This window comes from Anomaloglossus baeobatrachus, unplaced genomic scaffold, assembly GCF_048569485.1.
Source record: "Anomaloglossus baeobatrachus isolate aAnoBae1 unplaced genomic scaffold, aAnoBae1.hap1 Scaffold_46, whole genome shotgun sequence".
In the NCBI taxonomy this organism is placed as follows: domain Eukaryota; kingdom Metazoa; phylum Chordata; class Amphibia; order Anura; family Aromobatidae; genus Anomaloglossus; species Anomaloglossus baeobatrachus.
The window spans coordinates 384,860-406,319 of record NW_027443940.1 but is presented as its reverse complement, the minus strand read 5'-3'; the positions used below and the strand labels follow the sequence as shown (position 1 = coordinate 406,319).

Here is a 21,460-nt window from a genome sequence, read left to right as displayed (position 1 = left end):
CCTGCACAATCTTCATAGATTGTGCAGGACGCATGCATTTACGCTGCAGTGCAATACGCAGTGTAAATGCATGTCAGTATGCAACGAGCCCATGAGCCCTACTGTTTGGTAAAGGGATCAAATACTTATTGCTCTCCGCAAAATGCAAATTTACACAGTGATTTTTCTGGATTTTATTTTGGATATTCTCTCACGGTTACAATTAACCTTCCCTTTAAAATTATAGACTGTTCATGTCTTTGTCAGTTGGCAAACTTACAAAATCAGCAAGGGAGAAAATAATTTCCTTCACTATATATTATCTTTTATAGCCATAGAGTAAAGGAAATTCTTAAATTTTTCAGAAACCTCACTACTCCTAGGATGTATCTACATGTATCAGAATTGTAGGCTTTTCAAACACCAATTCACAGCATTTTACAGCTGTAGCAATGAGGGAGGAAAATGGTACCTCTCATCAATGCACTGTAGATATTTTACATGTAGGAAATGAGGTGTGTGTGTGTGTGTGTGTGTGTGTGTGTGTGTGTGTGTGTTTTTATGTGAATTTACAAAAAACCTGTACATTGTGGGTAATCTGATACACACGTCCAAAATGTAAAAAGAAACCCAAAAAAAAATCCTATACATTTCTTAAAGGGAAGGGGGTCGTTCAAAAAAAAAAAAAATTCAATAACTGAAAAAAATGTAAAGTATCAATGTTTTGTTTAAATATTATTTGTTTTTAATTGAGCAAAATATAAAAAAATTTGCTCTTTTCCACTGTTAAACACTAGGGGGAGCAGCTGCTGAAATCCTACAGAAATCCCACTGTAGAAATAGCCTGGATTACAGCTGCAGCAAAGTGGGCGGAGTCTGCTCTCCTGTGTATGATGTCACAGCTCCCCCTCCCAACCTGGGTGCTTCCAAAGGAACAGAGAATGAAATTTAGGATCACAGTGCGGAGCCATTTTGCTGGTGACCAGAAATGTATAAAGTGTCACCAAGGACAGCTGGAGTATCACACAGGATAGAATTAGATACACCGCTCTGGAGACAGTATCACACAGGATAGGATTAGATACACAGCTCAGCAAACAGTATCACAGGAGAAGATTAAATACATGGCTCAGCAGGCAGTATCACATAGGAGAGGATTAGATACATGGATCAGCAGGCAGTATTACATAGGAGAGGATTCGATACATGGCTCAGCAGACAGTATCACATAGGATAGGATTAGATACTGTCTGCTGAGTTGCTGTATCACACAGGAGAGGATTAGATATTGACTCAGCAGACAGTATCACATAGGACAGGATTAGAGGGAGAACGGGTGGGTTTCAGCGGAGACAGTAGCAGCGGCAGAGGGGGGCGGGGTGCCGGTATTCACAAGCTCTACACACACACACACACACACACACACACACTGCTGCATGGATGCCGGCGGTGGGGGAAGAGTGAGGCTGGGTGGAGTGGGGGGAGAGGGTGTCATTGGAGATGGCAATCCACTGCTGCACGCCGCTCCAGCTGTCGGTAACATTACCGTTCTAGGATCTGTTAGGATGGTACTGCTTGGTCTTTCAGATCCTGGCTGTAGGGGAAAAATGCAGCCCAGCCGAAAGCGTGAGCTATGGAAAAATGGCGGCTGAACACACCCACGGCTGCAAATTGGGCAGCCCACATAGGCGTTACCATTTCAGTTGTAATAGAACTAAAGGGGTCGGAATCCGACTACTATCGCCTATGTCCATGAGGTGCTGTAAATTGAGCTTGCACTGTCGTGCTAAAACTTGGAATGTAAAATGGCAGCCCCCATTGCCAGCTTTCCAGCATTATAAAAACTGAAAGACATCTTTATTTAAAGCAAGATAACATTATAACTGCATGTTATCTTACAAGTAATCGTTGTTTTGGATTATATAAATCTGCGACACCTTCCCTTTTAAGGACAGAAATCCCTTGACAAGGTCTACCACATTCACATGTGGATGAGGTACAATAGTGTGACGCCCTGGACTAGCCAGGTAGTCACAAACATAACAGGACACATACCCCTCTCCTGGATAGGTGACAACAGTCAAACAAGAAACCCTTGTTGCCACCCTGCAGGGTCTGATGTCCACACCAGGTGGGGCGGAGCCAGGCGGTTGGACCCGCCCACCGAGCAGTTCACAGGCCTGGAGGCGGGAAAACACAACAGTTCAGTGGAGGAGTTCAAGAGTGGAGGAGAGAGAGACGCATACAGACGGACCTAAGTCCAGGCCTGCCAGTGGAACTGCTAGTGTCTGGGTCGGAGCCCAGGCACTTCTAGCAATGTCGGCAGTCGGTGGTGGCCGTCTGCAGGATTTGGCGTACGGTCGGTGGAACCGTAGGATCGGGGTCGGGCGGTGGCCCGCCGGTACCGAACCGGGGAGCCGATTGGAGCCAAGGACCAGGCAGGGTACTCAGACCCCGACTAGGCTAGAAGCCACCCTGATAGTCAAATTTACTGGTTGCGGTCTGGACCTCAGGGGTTCATTCCCACCCAAGTCCCGATTGACGGCAACAGCCCAACCATCCCGGATAAATGCCACCGCCACAGGCAAGAGATCCAAAGGGCCAGTGCCTGCGGGCAAACTGGCTCCTACGGCCCCTTACACGCCGGGGAGCGGACTACCAGTGTCCAGGCACAGGAGTCATTCACAACGTAACACAGGTGCAAGGAAACGACAGCCATCACCAACCCGTCCAGGGAGAACACCACAGCCGGCTGTGGGCCCCGTCCATCCTGCCGTTTGGTTTACCAGAGTCTCCGTTACCTTGTGTCAGAGTGAGTACACCAGTGCAGTCAGGCACCGCACCGCGACCCTGCACCCCGGCCTGCATCCCTCCCCGTACGGCCCCCGGGACCATCGCCCCTGCCAACGGAGGGGTTAACACCAAGCTGCATAACACCGTCACTGGGAGGCCTAGTCAACGGCAGCCACGGTGTCCATCTTACAATCACCACGACCCGTGGGTGGCGTCATGAACTTTACCAAACAACCACCCCAAAACCCCCTGCGTGCACTGCCACTATATCCTTCCAGAGCGACGTAACCCCCAGGTCCGGAGGCGCTCGAGCCACCGACACGCGAGCCTGGATCAGAGCGGCTCGGCGGCCGCAGCCGAGGCCGCGGGGCGGTACAATAGAATATACAGGCAGTGATGAGTGGTACCGTACCCTGAAAAAGAAACAAACTTTTTCGTAACATTCATAAAATTCCTGTTGATTAAAAAATAAAATTTAAAATATATGCCTGCTATTGGAGACAAAAGTAAATTGATGCTATTCACAGTAGCTCAATGTTGTGTGCACATAGTGTATGCTTAATGATAAAGTTTGTTACATCTTCATGCTTTTAGGTAAAAATTGTTAATTTATGTCTACCCTACATGGTATTTGAAATACAATGTAAGGCTATGTGCGCACGTGTGCGTAATTCATGCAGTTACGCTGCGCTTTGTAGCGCAGCGTAACTGCATGCGTCCTGCGTCCCCTGCACAGTCTATGGAGATAGTGCAGGGGCCGTGCGCACGTGGCATTTTAGAGCGCAGCGCTTCGGCTGCTGCCGAAGCGCTGCGTTCTAAGAAGTGACATGTTACTTCTTCCATGCGCTTTGCCGGCAGCCCCTGCTCTGTCTATGGCAGGAGCTGCAGGCAGAGCGCATGGAATCTGCTTTTTTTTTTTTTTCACTACGGACATTTCTGCAGCGATTTAAAGCGCACATGTGCTCTTCAGATCGCTGCAGGAATTTCTGCAGTGACTGTACGCAACGTGCGCACATAGCCTAATAGCTGAATAAAGACAGATCCCAGGGCTTCAAACAAGTCTGTCAGAAGTGTAAGGCTATGTGCCCACGGGACTCTGTATCTGCGGATTTTTCTGCATCAAAATCCGCAGCTTTCTCCCGGAATTCGCACCTTTTCATAGGTGCGGATTTGACGCGGATTTTGCGGTGTTTTGTGTTTTTTGTTTATTTCAATTGAATAGGCAAAATCCGCACGAAAATCCGCAACAATAATTGACATGCTGCAGATTCTTCCGCACGAAAATCCGCACGATTTCCGCTGCGGAAAAATCCGCAGCGTGGGCACAGCATTTCCCAAATGCTATAGGAATGGCTGGGGAGTAGCTGTGTTGCAGATTTCTGGAAAATCCGCGGTTTTTCCGCGAGAAATCCGCGGCAAAATCCGCGCATTTTCCGCAGCGTGTTCACATAGCCTAAGAGGGCACAGGGCGGTAAATGTGCGCAAGGGGTTTAGTCCTGACACGCTGGCACTCTACAAAAGATGGATGTGTGGACTTAGATAGTGTGGCCTGTGTAAAGGTGCAGGCTACATGCTGCCGATTCGGTTGACCAGGAACAAGAAGCAATCTGAGACACGTGTGTGTGTGTGTGTGTGTGTGTGTGTGTGTGTGTGTGTGTGTGTGTGTGTGTGTGTGTGTGTGTGTGTGTGTGTGTGTGTGTGTGTGTGTGTGTGTGTGTGTGTGGTGTTTTTTTTTCTTTCACAATTTCTCTTAGGCCCGTTTTCACACGTCAATGAAAAACACTGACGTTCTTCACTGACGTGTAAAACACGCACATGTCCCTCCGTGTTCCATGATTCACGGCACACGTGGATTGTCCATGTGCAATCCGTGATTGCAAATGGACATTACTCACCTGCCTTCGCTCCTGCTGTCCATGGTGCTGAACTCCTTGGCTCTGCAGCATCTGCCCACCGCTCTCTGCAGCTACTTCCGGGTCGGCTGTTCGTGCTTTCATGAATAGTCATGCGCCGGGCAGGAGCTGCAGAGGCTGCAAAGCGCGTCGCTGGAAAGATGAGTTGAAAATGTTTATTTAATATGTCAGTGTTTTTCTGGTACGTGTTTCACGGATCACACCATAGTGTGGTCCGTGCGTCATCAGTGATGCCAGAAAAAAACTGACTTGTCTCTGTGCAGAATCATGGACACGGGTGTATGCTGCACGGAGACGCGTTCAGTGAAAAATCACTGATGTGTGAGCAGACCCTTTGATTATAATGGGTCTGTGTATGTCAGTGATTTTGGTACGTATAATAAAAAAAAAAAAAAAAAAAAGCGCATACGTACCAGAATCACTGACGAGTGAAGGGGGTCTTGGACAGGTTCAGCACTTTTTCACCTAGAACAGTACACAGGAGATGGCAGGCATAACACATTCTTTCAGTATACAATGTAAAACTTGGATGCCTCCATTTATTCTGGTAACGAAAGTCCCTATCCAACACACCAGTGACAATTCCCTTCCCTACGTCTCTCCATGCGGGTTCAGGTATCACCAGAGTAAGGCCTTAAGCTTATCGTTGTTTACAGAGACTCCGCTCGTATTGGGGGTTACACTCATCACCAGTAAACTTTACCCAATTAATTTACAGTTGAAAGGTCCTGGCTCTGACTGCACTCTGGCTCTAACTACCTTGGGCCACTTAGTTAGAGGGTCTATCTTTATCATTCTCGATGTTCTTGTCTGTTCCCAACCCACTATCTGGATTCATACTATCCTGTAAAATCTTTGTCCCTGCCACAAATCACCCATTGCACAAGGCCTCGACAGTCAGCAGACTAGTCATCAGATGTTCTTCACGCAAGGTCAATAAACTACACTGCCTAGCAGGAATTGTCAACTTTTTTTTTTTTTTTTAAACTTGACCCCACCCAGTGTGGGCTAGTCACCACATTAACTCTAAAAAAAAAAAAAAAAAAAAAGCGCTCATTACAGCGCGAAGCGGCTGTTGTCCGTCTGCCGCACCCGCATTCCCCCCCCCCTACCACCACCTGATTGTTATCTGTATACACAGAATAAACATTGCAAACTCCCAGAGAGCTGGCGCTTTTCCTTCTTTACGTGGACAACATTAACTCTGTCCAACCCTGCAGTCTGTTGCTGGGCAAACCTGACTACCTACATTTCAATATTTTTATATATAATATATATATATATATATATATATATATATATATATATATATATATATATATATATATATATATATATATATATATATATATATATATATATATATATATATATATATATATATATATATAATATATATATATAATATATATATATATATATATATATATATATATATATATATATATATATATATATAATATATATATATAATATATATATATAATATATATATATAATATATATATATAATATATATATAATATATATATATAATATATATATATATAATGTGTGTATATGTATATATATATTGCATTATCAACACTGCTACATCCTATAAATTGCTATACCTTTATTATATCCTATATTATTATGCCATACCATTTTTTATTTTTTTTAATCATACTAATAAAGAAACAGTGGCACTCTGAAATGCTAAGATGTTAACAATGAATATAGGAATATGAGCATGCATTACTGATAAGAAAATACATATAAAAATTGAGATCCCGGCAAATCAGTTAGTTTTATGTGAGCCTAGCAGCCAACTTGTATTACTAAAAATCACTACACCATAATTAATAATTTTTATTTATATAATCCAACATATTCCGCTGCACTTTACAATTCAGAAGGCACATTTACAGACAATATGATACATTACAGAATAACAAAACTCAACAGAAACCAAGAGGAGAGGGCCCTGCTCGCAAGCTTACAAGTACATATTAGAGTTGATCGAACCTGCCAAAAACCGGGACCGGCGGATCACTGCCAGATTTTAGAGTCCGATCCACTCTGGAATCCGGTGCCTGTATAAGTCAATGGGGACCAGAATCCAGAGACTATAAAAACGTTTGGAGGGGATAGGGGGGTAGGAGCGAGTGCGGCATACCGTGTTTCCCCGAAAGTAAGACAGGGTGGGGGTTACGGGGGGGTCCTTCAATGTAAGGCCTCCCCCGAATGTAAGGCAAGGTTGGGGGGCCGCTGTGAAATGTAAGGCCCTTACCTTTTGGGCCGCCGCTGTCCCCCATTGGGTCCCCAGGCTCCAGAGGTGTCCTCAGGTGCAGCTGGGCGGGTCCAGCGCTCATGGGGTTAACTCGCCGTGTTAACCCCGCAATCCGCCCAGCTCAACAGCTCATTGGCCGCCCCTGCTCCCCACGTCACCGCCGGCCCCCGGCTCGAGCGCTGATTGGCCCAGCAGCTCTGGCTGTAATTTGCCGCCCCAGCCCCACGTCACCGCTGTTTCCCTGCTGATTGGCACAGCGTTCCCTGCAGCACAGGCCTTCCGCACCCACAGCCGCACCGCAGAGGAAAACGTCTAGCATTTAAAAACCAAGTAGGGAAACATGTACTGTATAGGGTATGGGGCTGTGTGCAGTGGGATACGGCACTGTTATGGGGTATGGGGCTGTGTGCAGTGGGATACGGCACTGTTATGGGGTATGGGGCTGTGTGCAGTGGGATACGGCACTGTTATGGGGTATGGGGCTGTGTGCAGTGGGATACGGCACTGTTATGGTATGCAGGCAGAGGGTATACGGCAATTACCGTACAGTACCGTACCGTAGTGTGTTACTGTTACCGTACTTTGATTTGTTGTCTGCTTTCCAGTTGAACGGTGTAACGTTAAGTACTGTACTGTAAAAGAGATACTGAATGATAAACAATGCTGATACGGTACCGTATATTTTTACCCCTAGACATGAGCGCTTCCAATATAACTCATTCAGACTGTTTGTTGTTGTTAGTTCGTTGTTTTACATGTTATACATGGAAATACCGTCATACGGTAATACGGTAGTAACAAGATATTCTTGATACGCTACATTTGTTTTATTCTTCTGTTTGGTGATGACCGACTCTTCAGCATGTTAATAAATGTTAATTTATTGGTTAAAAAGAAATTGTCATTTTTTTTCGGCTAATGTAAGACCTCCCCCGAAAGTAAGACAGGATGGTACTTTTTGGGGTAAAATTAATGTAAGACAGGGTCTTACTTTCGGGGAAACACGGTACTACCCGAGGTGTTGTCATGGCGGCAAACTCCTCCTGGGTCACACTTTTCCCTTCCGGAGCCGACAATTCAATATTCACTACTTTGTCTGCCCACCGACGCGTGTAATTGGTCAGTTAGACACACCCCCACTCTGAGTGTCAGCTGACAAACAATTACAGGCGGCAGGACTGCCGGTGGACGGGGAATGCAGTGTATCCCTCGCAAGCGTGACTCAGACTTTTTTTTTTTTATTTATTTATTTTTAATTTAAAAAAAAAAAATGTGCGGTCCCCCCTAATTTTCATCCCCAGCCATGATAATGCTGGCTGGGGGCTGATATTCTCAGCCCGGTATTGCCGCATCTATTAATGTGACAATCCCGGTGCCATACCGGCTCTTCCCGTTGAACTGGAGCTGTGGCAATCGGGGTAGTAATGGGTTAATAGTGGCGCACAGCTGCTACTAAACCCTAGGTTAATGTGATAGCGCAGGCGTCTATGAGATACCTGCATCACATTAACCTGTAAATGAACACAGACACAGAAAAATCCTCTGCTACTTCTCACAGCTATCAGCCATAGAGAAGACTGCCAGCTATGAGTGTAGCCTATTACTGAGCCGCAATGACTGCAGGCAGATACTGTCACAGGCTCGGAGTGCGTCAGCTTGCAACCAATCAGACAAGAGGACGACTGGTGGGTGGGGAAAACATGGAAAGCTGTGTATACATGCACAGTACAGGAAGTGAATGCTCGACCCGGAAGCAGTGTGCCGCCATGACAGTCTCGGTAAGTATGAAACTAACTTATTTCTTCTTTTGTTTATTTTTACTTTACTTTTAATTGCTGAATCCGGATCATGATCCCGGGTCTAGCACCCAGATATCGTTGATACCGCGCGGATCTGGACTTTTACAGTCTAGATCCGCTCAGCCCTTCATATTCTATACAAGACGTGTGTCTTCAGGGGCAGGAACACCACAACCACAGTCAATCTTCTTCCAGATTGGTCAAATTTTGATCAACAGATTAGGGGAGGGGGGGACATTTGGCAAATAGGCAACATGAAGTAATCAAGTGTAACTTCTACTCTTAATGCGGCCTGGTCTTATCTCTTACTAAATATAGACCAATTGTTTTCTCCTTGTTTTAGTTATTTATGGATCATACTTTGATTTTACTCGCGGCTGGGAAAAACCTGATGATGGGAATATGCTGGTACTTACATTTGAAGAAATGAAAGCGGTAAGTGAAGTGTTTAATACAAGTTTTAATATTTAGAAATAAAGGGCCCAATTTTATCTAGACTGGTGGTAATGAGGGGGAGTGCTGGAGATGGGTGCACCTGATCCATGAAGAGGTGCATTCCTCTTCTTGAATCTGGAGAGTCTGGTGTGTGCCATGCACCTCCTATTTACTATGTGAAGTCTTACTCCAGTCAGGTACTAGAGTGAGATTTCTGATGCCAGGAATGCCACAGCTTGTCATGAATTAGATGAGGTGTGGGTTTGACTCCCATCTCCTAGCTTCACCCATCTTTTCTGAGCTGGGAGAAACTGGCAGGGAAAAGCTGGAAAATAAAAGTAAGGCATAACTTTTATTTTTTATTTTATTTTTGTTAACTTTTTTTGCATTTATTTTTATTTAAGGATCTCCTTGCAGAACTGAAAAAAATTTGTGACTTCTTTGGGATAAATTTGACTGACGAGCAATTACAGAGAGTTCAAGAGAAATCTACTTTTAAGTCTATGAAAGAAAAATCCGATGAAACACATGGGAAGATAGGAAACGTTTTTTTCCGAAAAGGTAAATATTTAAAACTGTTCCTTCTATATTTCTTTCTCCGTCTAAATGCACAACAATTGTGAGATGTACAGTTGAGATGACTGCTTATTACAAACGCTTGACTTTTTCGATAATGATCTCAGAAACTTTAATGGACAGGTTTCCATTTTGTCCCATAACCCGAAGTGTATTAAACAGCAGAGGAGAATGCAGCTTTTAATAAAACTGTAAAGTTATCAGTTTGCATGTTGCATTATTTATTTTCTTTATGGCAGACATTTGTAACTGTGTGTATAGAAGGGCAAATATCTGTCTAAATGTTAATTGCAAATGTTTGAAGTGGTCCTGCCAACTGGAAACTGTTATGAATACGTTTTCCAGTTTGGGGCTCCCTCTTGTGGTCAGTGCTGGCGGTGCAGTTGATGTGTGGAATGAAAGCGACACATCTGCAGAGGACTGGCAATCTGGGTCAGATTGGGCTCTTTAACTTGGTAGTTTTCTCTTGTTTCTTGCCGGTGGTCAATTGCTCGTGTGTTAAGGACATTCTGTAACCAGCTCTTCTCACTTCCAGAACTACTCTCAGATAAGTGGTCTTTGTACCTCTGCTGTTTGTTTTTCCACTTTCTTGTTGCTTTTTCTGCTTTGATACTAAAGCATGATTTCTATTTTGTCTGTGTGGAGTGGTGGAATGGGATCATTCCCTGCTGGGAGTGTCTGTATACTTGGCTCCATGATTCTGCAAGGTTTGTGTTTGTCATGCTTAGTATTAATTCAGTCCCTCATCTGTATTAGTGTTTTTGGATCCCAGTAACATCTGAGTGCTGGTGCAGTGGGGGAGAGGTTGTGTGACCTCAGGATTTTTCCATATCAGTAGTGCTGGTATATATTGGGGTTTTTATGGCTGCAGACAGTTGCTCTTTCCTATCCTTTCCTATAAAGATAGTTTGGGCCTCACCTTTGCTGAATCTGTCTTTTCTGGCTTTGTATTGTATTTTTCCATATCACTGTAGCCTTTACATGTGGAGGGCTATCTATCTATCTTTGGGGACTACTCCGAGGCAGATTAGCTTTCTTATATTTCTATCTGTGATTATTTAGTTCCCCGGCTTTGTAGAGGTGTCCAGGTCATCGTAGGCACGCCCCACGGCTACTGTTAGTTGTGTGTCAGGATTAGGTCTGCAGTCCACTACGTTTCCAGCCACTCTGTTACCTTTTTGGGATTCCGCATTTTTTGGTCCTCCTCGGTCCCTGAATAATAATAGGAAACCCCAAGTTATGAAGTGAATTTATTCTTTTAAAGACGTTATCCAGGATAATTTATTATTCTTATAGATAGTTGTTTATTTATTTAACACCATAAGTCAAAAGACTAATTGGCAGTTTGCTAACTAGTTAGAAACTACCTGCCTGTTCTATTCTCCACTGGGTCACAGTGGTCACTGATTGTTTCTACTACTGTGTGTTTTTTTTTTTTGTGTGTGTTTTATTAAACTCTATCCCCTCCACCCCCCCCCCCCCCCCACCCCCATGTCAACAGAGTAGCTCTTCTTCTGGGCTGTCACACCCTGTCGATGGAGAAGCCAACATCATGCTAATTGACAGCTAGGGTCCCATAGTTTTGCAGTGGGAAGGAGGCTGTCAATAAGCATGACATTGGCAGTCACACCCCATCAACACAGTACAGTGGTAGAGAAGCTGCTGCCCTGTAGTTGTGACATCCGCAGATTCACTGACAGTAGTAGTCTGTGCCAGCAGAAATCTGTGAGCAGAACAGGTAGGTACTAAGCAATTACCTGCCTGCTAGTTCTTAAACCTACAGTAAAAAACTTGTATAGTCCTGGATAACAACTTTTTAAGTTTCTTGCACTTAATACATTCTTTCTTCTTTCTCCCCCAAATGTCACCCTTAGATTTTTGAGGTGTGAGTTACTAATTTAAAAATGAAAATCTATTAAAACATTTTGTTTTTAAATAAATATATGTAATACAATTAATAACCCACACATAAGTAGTGGAGAGGGCTATATCTACAAATTTATTGGCTGGACAAAATCCTTATGATCCTTAAGCCTTATGACCCTGACTTCTGCATTTTTTTACCACTTCTCACTTTAACTTGAGATTATAATGTTCTATAACCATTAGCACTCGCTCACACAAGCATTTGACACAGACAAGGGCTACCTGATGTTCTATCGGCTAGCCACCAGGCCAATGTTATACCATGGGGGCCCTATATTCCTTTTTAAAAAAAAAAAAAATGCAGCATTCTATGATTGGCATTTAAGTCTATGGGTACGTGCAAAACATCAGACTGCACTTGGATTATGCAAGTAATGGAGAAGATGGAAATTGGTTTCTCCATCTTCTCTGCACCTGTGATAGGATTCTCTCATGTGAGAGAATTGGATCACAGTAAACTGACACTCAGATCTGAGCAGCGCTTGAGCTGAATCTATATATATAATTGCCTTATTCTGTCTGTCTGTCTGTCTGTCTGTCTGTCATGCTCCAAAATTGTGTCCTTACGGTGACACAAAGCTGATTGGCCGCTGGGCTCGCCATGGCCCCGCCCCCCCCACACGGATTGGCCTCTCGCCCCGGCTCTCTGCAGGCCCCGCCCCCTCACGCAATGCACGCTCGCTCTGGCCCAACTGACACGGAGCTCCGACTCCCAGGTGAGTACACACACACATCAGATCACACTCACTCTCAAACACAATGAAGAAAAAACAAAAAGCAGCACCAAATGTGCACTACAGCACTAAACATTCCAAACTGTACTTATTTTAAAAATTTTGAGATTTTTGGCAAAAAATTGCAATTTCTTGAGCTGCTTCGCCACGTCACGGCAAATCTCATTTGAAGCAGTCCTACACTAAAATATTTTTATAAAATGTGCCATACGGCCTCACATATGAATAGTAGAACTGCTCTTAGCAGCACTCACCTGGTCTATTTCAATCCCGTACCCATGACTGAGTCATGGCTGTGGGCGGGACAGGTCCAAGCAAATGCTGCATGAAGTAAATAGCCTGTGGACAAAGCCTGATGACTTAATGTGAACAGTCACCAACCGCCAAAATCTAGACAGATGGAATACATCCCAAATTGGGGTGCAAAGCAAGGTGGAGGTCAACCACCGACCAATTCAATGAAGAAAAAACAAAAAGCAGCACCAAATGTGCACTACAGCACTAAACATTCCAAACTGTACTTATTTTAAAAATTTTGAGATTTTTGGCAAAAAATTGCAATTTCTTGAGCTGCTTCGCCACGTCACGGCAAATCTCATTTGAAGTCTCTCTCAAACACACCTCACACATCACATCCACACACTCACAACATCCTGGGATATCGCTTGCTTCTACACCGGCTCCGTCACGATCCCAGCAGCGCCAGACATAACCTTGCGATGCTGGGATCTTTGACGGAGCCCGTGAACGCTGGTAACCATTATACACATCGGGTAACTAAGGTCCCTTGGTTACCCGATGTGTATCATAGTTACCAGTGTACACCGGCTCCGTCATGATCCCAGCAGCGCCAGACATAACCTTGCGCTGCTGGGATCTTGACGGAGCCCGTGAACGCTGGTAACCATTATACACATCGGGTAACTAAGGTCCCTTAGTTACCCGATGTGTATCATAGTTACCAGTGTACACCGGCTCCCGGTACACATGTGCAGGGAGCCGGCATTATACTCCTCTCCCCCCAGGACTGCTCCTCCTATTACAGTCCTCCTATTATACTCCTCTCTGAGTATAATAGGAGAACTATTATAGCATGGGGGATGTAGCACGATGGGGGGTGCGCAGCATGGGGGATGTAGCACGATGGGGTGCGCAGCATGGGGGATGTAGCACGATGGGGAGTGCGCAGCATGGGGGATGTAGCACGATGGGGAATGCGCAGCATGGGGGATGTAGCACGATGGGGAGTGCGCAGCATGGGCGATGTAGCACGATGGGGGGTGCGCAGCATGGGGGATGGAGCACGATGGGGGGTGCGCAGCATGGGGGATGGAGCACGATGGGGAGTGCGCAGCATGGGGGATGTAGCACGATGGGTAGTGCGCAGCATGGGGGATGTAGCACGATGGGGAGTGCGCAGCATGGGGGATGTAGCACGATGGGGAGTGTGCAGCATGGGGGATGTAGCACGATGGGCAGTGCGCAGCATGGGGGATGTAGCACGATGGGGAGTGCGCAGCATGGGGGATGTAGCACAATGGGGAGGTGCGCAGCATGGGGGATGTAGCACGATGGGGAGTGCGCAGCATGGGGGATGTAGCACGATGGGGAGTGCGCAGCATGGCGGATGGAGCACGATGGCGGGTGCGCAGCATGGGGGATGTAGCACGATGGGGAGTGCGCAGCATGGGGATGTAGCACGATGGGGGATGTAGCACGATGGGGAGTGCGCAGCATGGGGATGTAGCACGATGGGGAGTGCGCAGCATGGGGGATGTAGCACGATGGGGAGTGCGCAGCATGGCGGATGGAGCACGATGGCGGGTGCGCAGCATGGGGGATGTAGCACGATGGGGAGTGCGCAGCATGGGGATGTAGCACGATGGGGGATGTAGCACGATGGGGAGTGCGCAGCATGGGGGATGTAGCACGATGGGGAGTGCGCAGCATGGGGGATGTAGCACGATGGGGAGTGCGCAGCATGGGGGATGTAGCACGATGGGGAGTGCGCAGCATGGGGGATGGAGCACGATGGGGGGGTGCGCAGCATGGGGGATGGAGCACGATGGGGAATGCGCAGCATAGGGGATGGGGCATGATGGGGGGGTGCGCAGCATGGGGGATGGAGCACGATGGGAGGTGCACACCTCCCCCCAACACACCACACACACACACACACACGGAACCACAAACACCGCCATACACAGACACCCACACACACAGACAACGCTGCACACACACAACACCCAGCACACAAACACCGCGGCATACATAAATATACGCACATACCGCACAACACACACATTGCACAAAACATACCTCCCCCCAAAACACACCACACCCACACAAACCGCTCAACACACACACACACACAACGCGACAGACACACAGCGCTCCACAAACAACGCAACACACATACAACACCGCTCTCACCCCCCGCCACACCCAGACAACACCCAGAACATGTACAGTGCCCTACACAAACACTTGGTAACTACACACAACAACATCTAGATAGATAGATAGAGATATAACTATAACAAAAATCATACATGAACTACACAATACGTAAATTCTAGAATACCCGATGCGTAGAATCGGGCCACCTTCTAGTGACAGTATAAACAGCTATAGATTATCTCATATGAGTGACTCTACAGCCATGTGAGTGAGGCCTTACTATTGTCTGATCTGATCTACCATTGTTGTGGGACAATATTTTAATAGCGGAAAACAATAATCTTATTCATTTTATAATCTGGGATATGTAGAAAGTAATGCTGTATTTATTAACTTACGTGAAAGGTAATTAAAGATCATCTGTCACGTAATCACAATAACGTTTGGAGATTCTACCTTGTGATATCTATCTATAGTACTAGTAGAAGTAATAATTTTAATATTTTTTTTTTTTTTTTAGGGGAAATTGGAGACTGGAAGAGTCTTTTCACTGAGAAACAGAGCAAAGAGGTGGATGCTAAGTTTGAGGAATATCTTGCAGGAACAAAACTTGGAGAGAAGATAAACTATACTACATATTGTACATTTTAATCAGTCATTTGATTTAGATTTCGTACTCCTACAATGTGTTAGATTAATAAAATGTGTTGTGTGTTCTACAGCTATATTATTGTGCTTTCTACAGGCTGTAACTAGCTCTGATAATTCCCTGTCCCTGGATGTGTTTACAGAAACCCCTATCACAGTTACTGATGATGACTAGAAATGATAGTAAAGAACCAGTACAACTTTTTTTTTTTTTTTTTCTGAGTGGCTTTTATTTCTTTCTTAACACATCCTTAGTGTATCCATAGGATTTCAATGGTACTTGAGTCATGTTGAAGTAAAGGGGGGGGACAGAGGGGGCACTGGCTGCACAATTGAAGCTAGGTATGTTTTTGTTTGACAAGCTTATGCATTTCAGAGAAGATATAGTTTGGAAGAGCCGGCTTGGGACTGTAGGGCGATATGACAAGTTCAGCTTCATGTCCAGATGGCTTTTAATTTGTCTGATTCAGCTGATTGACAAGTATCTTCTGTACACACAGGGGAAAGAACTGTCAATCGACAGGAGTTTGGCAGAGGAAGTTGGCTGGGGCAGGTGTTTCCTTATAGTCCACCAGCTCTTCTAACCATGTTTTCTCTGAAATGTCAGATTTTCAGGGAAAATCATATCTGATTTCATTCTGTCTCTTGGATTGGCAGCACAATTCAGTTGACTAGGTTTCCTTTAAAAAACAAATAAATATTACTTTGACAACATTGTGAATTGCCAAATACAGGTTTCTTCTATGGGTACCATAATCTTTATTTTCTTCAGCTCTTCTGAGATTAACGGGGACTTGATAGCTGATACATGCTGCCCACAGATTGGACAGCATGTACAGTAGGGGAAATAAGTATTTTGATACTGTATTGCTAAACACTGGAGATAAAGCGGTGAGTAGGAGTGGATCTATTGGACCACAGATGGGACCCGAGCTTACTTTTTTTTTTTTTTTTTTAGTCGGAAGGGTTTGACTAAGTGCCCTCCAAAAGGGCAGTGACCAGGACTGTAACAGCTGACTCTCAAGGCAAGGACGGATGCTGGTGCAGACAGAGTCATTAGTTTAGCAGGAGTAGCCTGGACGGCTGAGGCACAGCATGGTTAGGATGGATGAATAGAGTCACTAAAGCAACAGGAACCACCGGGACAGCTGAGGCTGATACCATAGACAGACACTGGGGAACTGACTGGGCAGGGAAACTGGAATGGGACACTGTACACTGACATGAGGCTGCACAGTAGATAAAGGGACCTAACAACTAGTTGGCTAGGGTAAGAAGCACTAACTAATCATGTTGATCAGGCACCTTCCCTAGTGGGAGAGTAAAATAAATAACGGCATAACCATCAGCATGTTCATAAGGATATATCAATATATCATATATATATATCATAGAGTGCAAATAAGGACTACTAAATATGGACCAAATCGCTAAAAAGTTACAAGGCAAGCAAAGGAGAGAGGCGATCAGTTGGTACAAAAATTGTTTTTATTCACAATAATAGCAAACAGGTGAAGGGATAAGAGGCAAAAAGCGATTTACATCACCACAATGTAAGGTGGTATACTATATTTAATAACAAAATGGCTGACAAGCAGTGCATAAAGGTATGTATGTTGAGTCCATGCTATCGTGTATAGCATCCAATATTCATTATATCCATATCATTATCACATCAATAATATGGGGTCAACACAGTACATACCATACATAAACAAATAATCATACACATATATTCATACTAGTATCATACCGCTGTGTCTATGTCAAAAATTATTCATTATTCTATGATCAAAATAATTCCGATCATAGGATATAGCCTGGCGCAACAAGGAAAGCACATATATCAGGGATTAATTAATTACTCCACAGAAAAAGCTCATGATAAGTGTGTATGCAAAGCTATCCATGATAGAATACATACAAGCCATCATTGCATATATAAATATTAAATGGAAACCTATCCCAAAAATATCATCCACCATGGGATCACAAGGGATGTCTAATCAGTACTCCAACACATAATCGCAATATAACACATAATGGAGCGCACATCAGACATCACCATATAATCACATGCAGAAAAAAGGGAGCTATCTAACATAAGGTCATAACAGATGTCTCACAGGTAGTCCATTAAATGATTGCATACAGATAAAGAGCCAACATAATTCCCTATATGTCAACCAAGGGCGCAGTAAAACTGCAGCACATGTAGCGCCAGGATATCATAGACACAGCCATACGCTATCGGTACTCACATAAAAGTGCAGAAGATAAGAAAAATGCACCGCTAGCCATAAGTCAACATGGATAACATTACCTAGATGATAATGAACACTGTGGTGGTAATGCGCCCGATGCGCATTTCGGTGTGTACCTTCGTCAGGGGGCGTCACGCCCCCTGACGAAGGTACACACCGAAATGCGCATCGGGCGCATTACCACCACAGTGTTCATTATCATCTAGGTAATGTTATCCATGTTGACTTATGGCTAGCGGTGCATTTTTCTTATCTTCTGCACTTTTATGTGAGTACCGATAGCGTATGGCTGTGTCTATGATATCCTGGCGCTACATAAGCTGCAGTTTTACTGCGCCCTTGGTTGACATATAGGGAATTATGTTGGCTCTTTATCTGTATGCAATCATTTAATGGACTACCTGTGAGACATCTGTTATGACCTTATGTTAGATAGCTCCCTTTTTTCTGCATGTGATTATATGGTGATGTCTGATGTGCGCTCCATTATGTGTTATATTGCGATTATGTGTTGGAGTACTGATTAGACATCCCTTGTGATCCCATGGTGGATGATATTTTTGGGATAGGTTTCCATTTAATATTTATATATGCAATGATGGCTTGTATGTATTCTATCATGGATAGCTTTGCATACACACTTATCATGAGCTTTTTCTGTGGAGTAATTAATTAATCCCTGATATATGTGCTTTCCTTGTTGCGCCAGGCTATATCCTATGATCGGAATTATTTTGATCATAGAATAATGAATAATTTTTGACATAGACACAGCGGTATGATACTAGTATGAATATATGTGTATGATTATTTGTTTATGTATGGTATGTACTGTGTTGACCCCATATTATTGATGTGATAATGATATGGATATAATGAATATTGGATGCTATACACGATAGCATGGACTCAACATACATACCTTTATGCACTGCTTGTCAGCCATTTTGTTATTAAATATAGTATACCACCTTACATTGTGGTGATGTAAATCGCTTTTTGCCTCTTATCCCTTCACCTGTTTGCTATTATTGTGAATAAAAATAATTTTTGTACCAACTGATCGCCTCTCTCCTTTGCTTGCCTAGTGGGAGAGTGCCTGAAGTAGCCAATGCCTCCCAGTGATAGTTTGAGGGGAAATTCCTGGAATTGACACAGGTCCTTTTTAAGAGAAGGGCAACGGTGTTTACATGCCTTAGGAGTGCTCTCTGAGGACCTGTGTGGTGTGCACAGGTCCCTGGAGGAGGAAGCAGGGGAAACCCATGTGGAGGACTGTGGAGAAGCTCCTGGCCCCCTCTTCACCAGGCCAGAAATAGACGTCTTCTTTACAATGATGTTCTCAGAGTTAATGTAAGAAGAGATGGCTGGATGTCTTTTTGTTTAGAATTCTTTCTCTGGGAAACATAATCGAGGTAGACATCCGAGGATTCAGGGACCCCTTCAAATTCATCTTTCCTCTCGGCTAAGTCAATGGTAGCTGGCTGACAGGCAGGACCGGATGGCAAGATGTTACCTCAGAAGACCTGGATGGATAAGCACTAACTAGACACTTCTCAAGGCATTTCTGCTCCCAACGGAGTACCTCACCGGATTTCCAGTCCAGAACGGGCTCTTGGGCATGGAGCCAAGTCAGACTTAAAAAAAAAAAAAAAAAAAAAGACAAATTTGGAAGAACAATGAAGGAGATCTTCTCCGAATGCGTATCTTCCAAACGTAGCTCCACAGACTCAGAAACAAAGAGTATGGGTTTGGATAAGAGCATTCCATCCATGGACGACCTAGACATGGTCTTTTACCATCCTGGTCCTTTTCTTGTAGTAATGTCCCAAATCTTTATCCCCCTCTTGGACGGTGTTCTCCCCAAAATTTTTGGCATCAAAAGATGCACTAGAGCTTATTTTCAGGGGATGTCTAACAGTTGAAACCATAAGTTTACATTCACTATCAAAAAAGACCCATATGCATGGTTTTCTCACTATCTGACATGAAATCAGAATAAACCTTTCCCGTTTTAGGTCAGTTAGGATTACAAAAATTATTTATATTTGCCAAATCCCAAAATAATGAGAGAGAGAATGTTTTCAGGCAATTTTTATTATTTTCTGCAAAGTCAAGTTTACATACACTAAAGGGTGCGTTACAAGCTGCGACATCGCTAACGTTTGCTAGCGATGTCGAGCGCGATAGTACCCGCCCCCGTCGTACATGCGATATTTGGTGATCGCTGCCGTAGCGAACATTATCACTACGGGAGCGTCACACGCACATACATGTGCAGCGACGCCGCTATGACGGCCGAACAATCTCTCCTTCAAGGGGGAGGTTCGTTCGGCGTCACTGCGATGTCACTAAGCGGCAGGCCAATAGAAGCGGAGGGGCAGAGATGAGCGGGACGTAACATCCCACCCACCACCTTCCGCATTGCCGGTGGAGGCAGGTAAGGAGATGTTCGTCGCTCCTGCGGTGTCACACACAGCGATGTGTGGTGCCACAGGACTGACTAACAACATCGTACCGGCAGCAGCAACGATATTAAGGAAATGAGCGACGTGTCAATAAGCAACGATTTTTTCACGTTTTTGTGCTCGTTGATCTGTGTTACACGCTGCGATGTTGGTAACGGCGCCAGATGTGCGTCCCTAACGATGTGACCCCGACGATATATCGTTACCGATATCGCAGTGGTAAAGCCCCCTTAAGAGTACTATGCCTTTAAACAACATGGGACAGCCCATATGATGTCATATCTTTTGGAAGCTTCTGATGTGTTTATTGGCAACATCTGAGTTAATTAGAGATATACCTGTAGATGTATTTTAATGCACACCTGAAACACACTGTTTCTTTGTGTAGCATCATGGGAAAGCCAAATTAAAACAGCCAAGATCTCAGGAAGAGAATTGTGAACTTGCACATCTGGTTCATCCTTGGGTGTAATTTTCGGATACCTGAAGGTGTGTCATTTATCTGTACAAACAATTATACGCAAGTACAAACAAGATGGGCATGTTCAGCCATCATACCGCTCAGGAAGGTGACGGTTCTGTGTACCAGAGATGAACTTGCTTCGATAAGACAGAATAAAAGCAAAAGACCTTAAGATGCTGGCAGAAGCTGGTAAGATTGTGTCATTATCCAGAGTGAAACGAGTACTGTATCAACATGGGCTGAAAGGCCACTCTGCCAGGAAGAAATCATTGCTCCAAAAGAAGCATAAGGAAAAAAAAAACAGATTCATGTTTCTAAATGCACACAGGAACAAAGATCTTAATTTTTGGAAACATGTCTTGTGGTCTGACAAAACTAAAATTGAACTGTTTGGCCATAATGACCATTATTACGTTTGGAGGAAAAAGGAAAAAGTTTTGAAGCCTAAGAACATCATCCCAGCTGTGAAACACGGGGATGACTGCATCATGTTGTGGGGTTGTTTTGCTGCAGGAGGGACTGGTGCAGTTCACAAAATAGATGGTGTTGTGAGAAAGGAAGATTATGTGGCAATACCGAAGCACCATCTCAAGATATCAGCCCGGAACTTAAAGCTTGGTAGGAAACTGGTATTCCAAATAGACAATGACCTGAAACATAGTGCCAAATTGGTTACAAAGTGGCCTAAGGATAATAAAGTCAATGTTTTGGAGTGGCCATCATAAAACCCTGATCTCAATCCTATTGAAAATTTATTGGCAAAGCTGAAAAGGTAGGTGCAATCAAGGTGACG

The 21,460-nt window shown here is 44.3% G+C and overlaps 1 protein-coding gene across 1 annotated transcript in view; it reads left to right on the top strand.

Moving 5' to 3' along the window:
• Positions 1 to 15,548, top strand: part of LOC142280604 (sulfotransferase 6B1-like) — a 95,383-nt gene extending 79,835 nt beyond the window's left edge. Inside the window, exons 5-7 of the mRNA XM_075332759.1 lie at positions 9,100 to 9,191; positions 9,596 to 9,752; positions 15,348 to 15,548. Of these exons, the coding sequence (XP_075188874.1) occupies positions 9,100 to 9,191; positions 9,596 to 9,752; positions 15,348 to 15,478 (380 nt within the window). The 3' untranslated portion in view covers positions 15,479 to 15,548. The remainder of the gene's footprint in view (positions 1 to 9,099; positions 9,192 to 9,595; positions 9,753 to 15,347) is intronic.
• Positions 15,549 to 21,460: the final 5,912 nt, after the last annotated feature.